At 40.9% G+C, this 9696-nt stretch overlaps 1 protein-coding gene across 4 annotated transcripts in view; it reads right to left on the bottom strand.

The window, feature by feature from the left end:
• Positions 1 to 2018: 2018 nt before the first annotated feature.
• The window catches only part of LOC149453972 (membrane-spanning 4-domains subfamily A member 8-like), a 66288-nt gene continuing 58610 nt past the window's right edge, over positions 2019 to 9696 (bottom strand). For 3 of the 4 annotated variants that reach the window (XM_089687983.1, XM_089687985.1, XM_089687984.1), the window contains exons 6-7: positions 7896 to 8015; positions 2019 to 2613 (exon numbers count right to left, since the gene is read on the bottom strand). In XM_089687983.1, the coding sequence (XP_089544109.1) occupies positions 2494 to 2613; positions 7896 to 8015 (240 nt within the window). In that variant the 3' untranslated portion in view covers positions 2019 to 2493. The remainder of the gene's footprint in view (positions 2614 to 7895; positions 8016 to 9696) is intronic. The other variant, XM_089687986.1, reaches the window with a different exon arrangement.

The following is a 9696-nucleotide window of genomic DNA, read 5'->3' as shown; positions in this document are numbered from 1 at the left end:
GGGTAGGACCCGTCTTTGTGTGTCAATGGACACACAGAGTGGGGCTCGGGAGTGAGCACACATGGGTGCCCCCATAGCAATCAGCAGGGAGGAGGGGCCAGGAGCTCCGGCAGGGGACCAGAGAAGAGGATTGGTACTGTTCTGTGCAAAACCATTGTAACATGTTCGCTATTTAGAATAAAAAAGCCTTTAATATCACTGCAATCTGTGAAGGGCAGGTGGAGACCGGTTCTGAGCCCACTCACACTCCTGTAACAGATGATGCAAGTCTGATACCAGCAGCGTGTGACCCTTCTTTTCAAACACAAGAAACTTTTTTGGAGACTTCATAGTCAGAATGTGGCTCTGCCATGGTGTTCTGTCTGAGCAGACTCCAATAACGATTCCTGTGGGTGATACCAGTGGCATGCGACTCTCCTTTTCATCTGGCATAGAATCGTAGGATTCTCATATTAATTATCAGATGTCCAGATCACCCCAATCCACGTACATCAGATGTCAAGAGTCCCCCCCATCATCCAACGTCAAAGGTCTCCTTACACCATAGTACACCCAGCTCACCTTGTGCTGCTGCTGGGAAGAAGCTGGGGTAGAGTAGGAAGCAGAAAGTGCAAGACCTGGAGGAGGTCCAGACGAGGGCTGGAGTCTGCCGAATACTGAGACCAGAAGAGGTGGAGAAGAGAGGGTGTTGCAGTTGTAGGAGAGATGTGAGGGCCACATGAAATGACCTGGTGGGCTGGATTCGGAAAGCGGGCCTTGTGTTTGACACGTGATGTAACCTGTTCTACTAGACCTTGGACGATTTTGTTCTAATAAACACTGACGTATGAGAGTTCAGTATGTGCAAAGAGCACGTTATATTTCCATGTTTATTATAAAGAATACTATTGTACCTGCTCTGGAAAACTTTCTTCAAAAATTAAAATTAACTATGTGGGATCCTTAAAGGAAAACCACATTTTTAATATATAAGTGTAAAATTGGCCAAAATTACAGAATACCTGTATCAAGAGCATATATTTGCAGTATTTTGCAGCTGACCTTTCCATATGGAAGAAAAATATATGAAATTATTTTAAATATATTCTTCCCAAATATATTGACATTTGAAATGCTACAATTTTGACCATATTCAATATATTTCAAAATATATTTCAATAAATATATATATATACATTGCATGTTGAAATGCATTTTTATTACAAAATATATGTTAAAATGACTTTTTTATGTTAGATTTATTTTTAACACATATATGTAAAAATTTGTTAAAATTACTTTATTTGTAACTGCATTCCAAAAATGTGTATTTGTATTTTTAAAGACATACAGTATATTTGAAATGTATATTTTTAAAAATATTTTCATATATTTTGTAATAAAAATGCATTTCAACATACTGTGTGTTTTGTGTGTGTCATTTTTTTTTTAAAAAATGTAATATTGCCAAAATTGTAGCATTTCAAATATATGTCAATATATTTGGGAAGAATATTTTTAAAATATATTTTTCTTCCATGTGGGCTCTCCTCTTGCAAATGCAAGTGCTGACGGTTCTCCCAAACTGGCCCTGGAGCACCGGATAACGAATGAAATCACATGCTGCTTATGGTGCTTGTTGAACTGCACTGGCTGCTCTGATCCGGAATAAGTCTTGCTCCCCCCAATCCCCTTTCCAACCACACACATTCCACTCACCAGTCCAATGTGAGGCTCTCTATCCAACACTGAGGCTCTAGCCATTGATTGCTGAAAGGTGAAGGCAAATCCTATTCACAAATCAGAATCAAGGCCTCTGTATAGTATGCACTACTTCTGGACAGCCCACCCACAATGTACTGCAGATGGGCAGCCTGTACAGGGGCACAGCGATGTCCCTGCCTACGTCCTGGTCATCGACACCCCCCCCCCCCCGCTACTGGTCTGCCCAAAGAATAAGTCAAATAAGGTCCATTTTAAAGGGTGTCCTAGAACTATCAATAAAACCATGACACCATAAATAATTCAGCACACTAAAATGATTGTCAGAAGAATTTATTGTATAAAGATAGCAAAGATGTGATACAAAAAATAGGTATTAAAATATATATATATATATGGATGTGCCCCCAAATTGGCCTAGCTATGCCTTACAAGAAGTGCTACCTATAGCTTTGAGTAAACAATAGTCATATATGAGACAAAGGGGAAAAATTCAATACAACAAAAAAAGCTTGCACAATGAAATGAAGGACTAACCATAGATGTAGAGCAGACAAATTGTACTGATAGAGGTGCAACAGACAACCTATTTTGTCAAGTCAAGTCCCACCTCTGGATAAGTCCAACACATAAGGAAACCTTTTTGGTACAAGTAATCACTTTTAGAAAAACAACATAAATGTACTTATATTGTTAAGCTACTGATTCATAATTAAGAAACAAGCCAATAGAAAGCTGATCCTATAAAATATGTAGGTGACAGGTGCTCTTAATTAATGAAATGGTTAAGCTTTAACTTTTGACTGGATATACTGGTGGCGGCGGTGGTGGTTGTAGTTGAGTGGTAGTTACAGGAATGGGAACTGCACCAGGATTCATGGCAAGGACGACATCACTCTGTAACACGTACACCTTCAAAGTAGAAAAGAACATTAAAATAAAAGGATATTATTTTTGAGGAAGAAGAAAAATATTCTGACCAAGGTTTAAGGCCAGAGGGCATGAAGACCAAAAATGTGAATCATCGAAGGAAAGCTCTTAGACTTAGAATATAATCTACAATTAAAGAATAATAAATAAGAGGAAGATTTGATTCCTTTTATTACTAGGGTTTTAGAAAAATCCTCTAACATAAAAAAGATCCCATTGGTTCCAGAAAATCTAGTTATACAGTATCTAAACTTGTTTGAGGTAGATTTTTTTGGTGCTTGAACCTTTGGTAGATGTTACTTGGTACATGTGATTGGTTTTTTTCAAAACTATACTGATACTATCTTAGTGGGGCATCTGAGAGATGTGTGGGCTGCTATTGTACACTGAAGACCTCACACAGAAACCTTGGGATCTAAACATAGATCAAGGACTGCAATATGTACCAGTTGCTGAAGCGGACCTAGACTCTTTAATATATAATTTCCCACATTTTATCGACCGCTGTTCTTTTAACCACTTCCCATCTGGCCCATGTACATAAACGGCCGGATGAGAGCAGTTCAGGAGCGGGTTGCTGTTCATAAACGGAGCCCCCATTTACAGCCTGTGTGTGCTCCCTGGGAGCGTGCGGCACCGCGATACGGTGCCCACTGTGTCCTTAGGACACAGCGGAACACCGATCACTGTACGGGACCTCTGTGTGAGGTCACGATCATGTGATCCCTGATTGGCTAATCAGTGATCACATGAACAGTAGTAAACACGATGTCACTTCCTGACATCATTGCTTACTTCTAGTGAAATCTGTGAATGATTACAGAAGTCACATGGTACAAGGCTATTCACAACAGCCTTGTACCATGTGACAAGCTGTGACCAATCACAGCTCTCACAGTATTTCTCAATGGCTGCAAGAATGCAGGAGAAATGATTGCTTTTACAGCCTTTATGGGCAAAAGCAATCAGTATAAAAAAAAAAAAAAAATTATCTTCATCACCCCCCACAAGTAGTACAGTTTTACTATGGTGACACTGTACTGCTAGGGTGACAGTATGTAAAAAACAAACAAATAATATAAAAAATTTTAAAAAATAAATAAGGGGGTGAAAATATCCGGACTTGAAGTGGTTAAGATCTGATGAAGGGAGCAAAATGTGGCCTCAAAAATGTGTTGGCTATTAAGTTTACTCCATACTTAGAATAAAACCTCTTTTTTTCAATTTCAACATTTCATTGTGGTGCTCCAGTCTTTTGATCCCATTATTCCATATGTGAACTTGTGACATCTTTCCCTTATCTATTACATACGAATATATAACCAAGCTCGATAGGGGATCAATAAGTTTGGAGTTACTTTTGTAGACATCACCAATTATGCTGCCAAACTAAGGGCACCTGTAAGTGCTTGGCCTGTCCAACTTGCAAACATGTTATACACATGGATTGATTTATTGAATGGAAAGCTGCTAGACATTTTGTTAATTGCAACAAAGAGGGAGTTATGTATCCCGCCCTTCATAGTTGTGGTGGCTTTTATGGTAGTAAGACAAAATGTCAATTTAAAGTAAAAATTTCAGACCATATCCCAGAAATATGTTCAGAAAGTCTCTAATCACCTATGCTATATACCAGAGGTCTAAAAACGGTGGCCCGATGTTGCCCTTTTCTTGCTTTTATGTGGCCCTTGGGACATTATTCCTCCCACTGTCAGCAACAGTGGGGTATAGTTCCTGCCACTGACACCGACAAAAGGACACTATTCCTCCTATTGATACCAATGATGGGGCACTATTCTTCATATTGTTACCAATGATGGGGCACTATACCTCCCATTGACACCAATGGTGGGGCACTATACCTCCCATTGACACCAATGGTGGGGCACTATACCTCCCATTGACACCAATGGTGGGGCACTATTCCTCCCACTGACACCAATGATGGGGCATTATTCTTCCCATTGACACCAACAATGGGATATTATTCCTCCCATTGACACCACCGATCCGGCACTATTCCTCCCACTAACACCAACAATAGGATGCCTTTCTTACCACTGACACAAATGATGGAGCACTATTACTCCCTCTAATACCAACAATGGGGCACAGTTTACTCCCACTGATGCCAGGACATTTTCTTCTCCCACTGGCTCCCCAAAGTTTGAAGGACAGTAAATTAGCTCTTTTGTTTAGAAAGTTCGGAGACCCCTGCTACATGCAATCACAATAACATGGCATCCTCCCTTTTCCGGGTTCTGGATGGGATACATAGGAGCAAAACAGGGAGTACATTTGTTAAATATATTTTGAGATTGGAAAGCAGGCAAATCTACACATAAAGGGCCCATATTTTTCTGGATCTAAATAATTCTAATTTTGTAATTTTGGTTGTTTCCTAGATTTCCAGATTTTACCCTGAAATTTTGGAATAAGGAGGGAGATTTTTTTTTTTTTTTTTTTTTGGAAGCAGAAAAGGTGGAAGTGTAAATGGACAAGGTGTATCAAAAAGGTTCAAGCACCATGTAAGCACAATGGTGACTTAGTTGGCTTTTTTGTTTTTTATTTGGTTTGTCTTCCTTTTTGTTTTATATATAAGATGTTGCCATCCTTGTGAAACACATGTAGTACATGCATCGTGAAGTACATCAACGTGCATTGAGGTGTTACATGTGTTGTTACATTGCATCATTCAGAGGACCCTTTTCTTGTTTAATGGTGTGTATGTTTAAAGTATACAGTATTTTATGTAAAAAAAAATCATTTTGGATAGAGTAAGTAGAGTAAGGGTTAAGGCCATTGCCATTTTTTTTTAACCATCTGTGTCTTTATTTCCTGTAGACACAGTAGGAAGTGGAAGAATGTTGTTTCAATTTAAGGAAAATCCCCTCTTAGACAGCTGTCATGGGAGCAAGTATCACCAAGAGAAGATTTCCCTTCTATTCCTGTTCTGGTAGCAACTCAAAATTTGGGATTTACCCTCACTTACATTCCTGGATAGTGATGGGCTGAACACCCCCCTTTTCGGTTTGCAGTCAAACCTTCAAACCTACCAAAAGTTCGACCGCGAACTCCGAACAGGGACAATTAACTAAGCTACTAAAATACCACGAGGTATATTATGAAGTCATGCAGTGTTTTAGTAGTAAAAACATTCTTTCATCTGGGGACAAGGGCCTCTTCCCCAAAACTGCGGCTAGTGGTTGTGGGAGTCTGCGGGAGGGAGCTTATCAGAACCCGGAAGCCTCCTTTAACAAGAGGGCCCCCAGATCCTTGCCCCCCCATGTGAATGAGTACGCGCTATACAGTACCGCTACCATTCACAAAAAAGAAAAAGTGTAGTGTAAATGATAGTACACAGTCTTTGACAAGTCCTTTTATTAAAAACAAAAAAAATGTCCTCTCAAAGTAGATCCAACATCAATCACAATGCCCGCTGCCACTGCCGACCCAAAAAAAAGAACAAAAAATTATCTGCTCTCGATGCTGGCTCCTGCCGTCTGACAGCTGCACCAAGATGAAAGTTCTTAAATACCACAATGACGTCACAAGGGGGCAGGGTCACCCCCACCCCCTTGTGACGTCATCATGCGCTGTGATTGGCTTGTGGTCAGGTGCATTGCTTTGGCCAATCACAATGCACTGTCAGGGCACAGTGCATTGTGGGCGAATAGCCCGCTGAACGTCCCTACCGTTTGTGTTCACTGAACACAGGAATGGCCCATGTTCGAGTCAAACTTACATCCGACTCAAACATACAGCCCAACCCTATTCCTGGAGACATTGGTGATTGGAACAATAAAAGAGTGAATCTCATTAACGAGGACTAAGGCAGTAATAAAAACCTGACATTGGTTCTAACCCCTCACCACTCTATCCAGATATAAAAGAAGACAGCCTCCGTTTACACTTTAAATAATAACTGCACCAATAAAGTGTAAGTATAGCCCAAACTTTTTACAGTTTTTGATAGAGTCGGAAAAGATTAAAATTAGGGATGCATCGAAATTTTGGCCACCAAAACATATTAAACGAAAATGGCCCTATCAGCATTTTGCCGATAGGAAAAATTTAGTCGATACAAGGGACTATGTGTACTGCAGATGTGAGGTTGGGGGCGGAGAAAGGCAGGAGAGGAACCGTGTATACAGTGACTGGTGCCGTTTTTTTTTAAATGTAATTACCAGCTTTTTTTCCCTTTACTATAATAAAGAGATGGAGCTGTCATTCTCGGAGGGCTAAAAGAAACAACGGGGCGGGGTCACCCAGTGACATCACCCAGTGATCCCGTCCCTCAGTTTCCTTTAGCTCCGGGGAAAGTGACAGCTTGTTCTCTGAGCTATTGTGTAGAAAAAAAAGCTGGTAATTACATTTAAAAACCATCACTGACATAGTGACAGCCAGTAAGGGAGCCTTTCTGTATACTCTGCTCCTCTCCTGCCCCCTCGTTGCACACACTGCCCCCTCCCCCCTACAAAGAGGACCTTTCACTTACATGCTATCAAATGGGGGACTATTGGTCCCCTATGTAATAGCAACAAAATCATGAGTTAAAGAAATTAAAAAAAAATATTATATATATATATATATATATATATATATATATACATACACATTAAATATGAAAAAAATTGGAGCCTCCCCACCCCCACATACGTTTTGGTTCGATTTTCGGCCCCGTGCATTTAAAATTTTCGATATCGATTTCGGCACCAGAATTTTCATTTCGGTGCACCACTAATTAAAATCCTCCTCAGATTATTATTTACTTATTTTGTGTCCTGTTCGGGAGATTGTACTTCAGAACTTGTCCTGGAGATGCAATAGGAAGTAGGAGAAAATCTCTCTAAAGTGAGAAGAAATCCACCCTTGGAGCTTGTTTACACCTGTGTCACTTTTTAAAAAGAGATGTGTGGTGGGTCATTTTTAGAGTGGTGCAGGTACAACTGACAGGGGTTCAGAAGGTAATACTGACACCTCCTTTCTTGATAGCTGAATAGCGTTTGGCTTGTGGTTACGGTATGGCTCCATTACTGGCAGCATTACTATGATGGGTGGTCCTTTTTGCCACACCACCACCACCTCTGCCTCAAGAAGGATGATGATCTAAACACAATCCTAATTAAGGCCACAGAGGAGAGCTGGGACAAGGATCTCAAAGTGAAGGGGTTTTCCAAAGCTGGTGGATGATAGACTTTACTGGTCCCTTGACTTGAAACTTTTTTTTTTTTTTTTCTACAGTAATCCCATACGTCTCTTACCTGGGTGACAGTTTGTACTTTTGAGAGAGACCGACATTCAAAAATAGAGGTGGAAACGGTGACACAGAAGAGCAGCAAATTTATCAGAAGTAGTAGAGAAAGAACAGCATAACTACCATTCTGGAAAAAAAATCAAAACAAACAGTTACTAAGTCAATGGTTATTTTTTTAGGGAATTTTTAGTTTGTTACGTATGTGGATTGTACGTGATGCTGGGGATGTGTCCTGGATGTCAGGTATCTTTCCCTGTTGTTTTTATTGTGGTCGCCCTAGCCATTTCACTACCACAGCTGTTTTTGTGTTTTTTGTTTAAAAATCATTTTAGGCCTGAAGATTGTGTGTTCTCTTTAATGAGACATCAGTGGTCTAATAGACTCTTAAAATCTTACCTTTCCTCCTGGTAACTTAGTCTCTATTTGCTGAACTCCTGTGGCTATTCCTGTAGATGGGAACTTTGACCCAGGTGTGGGATTGGTATACGAGAGTGAGCCATAGTCTTGTTTGCAATATACCAGAAAATGAATTGTTTGTATTTACCTTGCTGAAGTAAGCTATTTTATTTTCCTGATTTTGAAGAAACAGATGGTATGGCTGGTCATTCCTGGCTCCCCATATTAAGTTCTCCCACTTAGAAATCATGGAGGGGTCTGAAATTCACATTGTAAGTGCACTCCCACTCAGAGACAGAATTTAAAAAAAAAAATCAGGAAATCACATTGTATGATTTTTAAAGAATTTATTTGTCTTGTACTGCTGAACATAAGTATTTGAACACCTGAGAAACAGCAAGAATTCTGGCTCTTTAAAAAGTCCACCTCTACTCCACTCATTAATCTAACTTAGTAGCACCTGTCCGAGCTCTTTAAAGACACCTGTCCACCCCACAGTCAGTCAGATGCCAACTACTACCATGGGCAAGACCAAAGAGCTGTCAAAAGACACCAGAGACAAAATTGTGGACCTCCACAAGGCTGGAAAGGGCTACGGTGCAATTGCCAAGCAGCTTGGTGAAAATAGATCAACTGTTGGAGCAATTGTTAGAAAATGGAAGAGGCTAAAGACGACTGTCAGTCTCCCTCAGACTGGGGCTCCATGCAAGATCTCACCGCGTGGGGTATCACTGATGATAAGAAAGGTGAGGAATCAGCCCAGAACTACAAGGGAGGGGCTGGTCAATGACATGAAGAGAGCTGGGATCACACTTTCAAAGGTCACTGTCGGTAGAACACTACGCTGTCATGGTTTCAAATCATGCATTGCACGGAAGGTTCCCCTGCTCAAGTCATCACATGTCCAGGCCCGTCTGAAGTTTGCCAATGACCATCTGGATGATCCAGAGGAGGCATGGGAGAAAGTCATGTGGTCAGATGAGACCAAAGTAGAACTTTTTGGTCTAAACTTCACTCGTCGTGTTTGGAGGAAAAAGAAGGATAAGTTGCATCCCAAGAACACCATCCCTACTGTGAAGCATGGGGGTGGTAACATCATGCTTTGGGGGTGCCTTTCTGCAAAGGGGACAGGGCGACTGCACTGTATTAAGGAGAGGATGAATGGGGGCATTTATTGTGAGATTTTGAGCAACAACCTCCTTCCCTCAGTCAGAGCATTGAAGATGGGTCATGGCTGGGTCTTCCAACATGACAACGACCCGAAGCACACAGCCAGGATAACCAAGGAGTGGCTCCGTAAGAAGCATATCAAGGTTCTGGAGTGGCCTAGCCAGTCTCCAGACCTAAATCCAATAGAACATCTTTGGAGGGAGCTGAAACTCCGTGTTGCTCAGCGACAGCCCCGAAACCTG

The sequence above is a fragment of the Staurois parvus genome, unplaced genomic scaffold (genome assembly GCF_062004578.1).
Source record: "Staurois parvus isolate SC_StPar_1 unplaced genomic scaffold, SC_StPar_1.0 ptg000443l, whole genome shotgun sequence".
In the NCBI taxonomy this organism is placed as follows: domain Eukaryota; kingdom Metazoa; phylum Chordata; class Amphibia; order Anura; family Ranidae; genus Staurois; species Staurois parvus.
The sequence above is the reverse complement of the archived record's forward strand: the minus strand, read 5'-3'. Positions and strand labels throughout refer to the sequence as shown.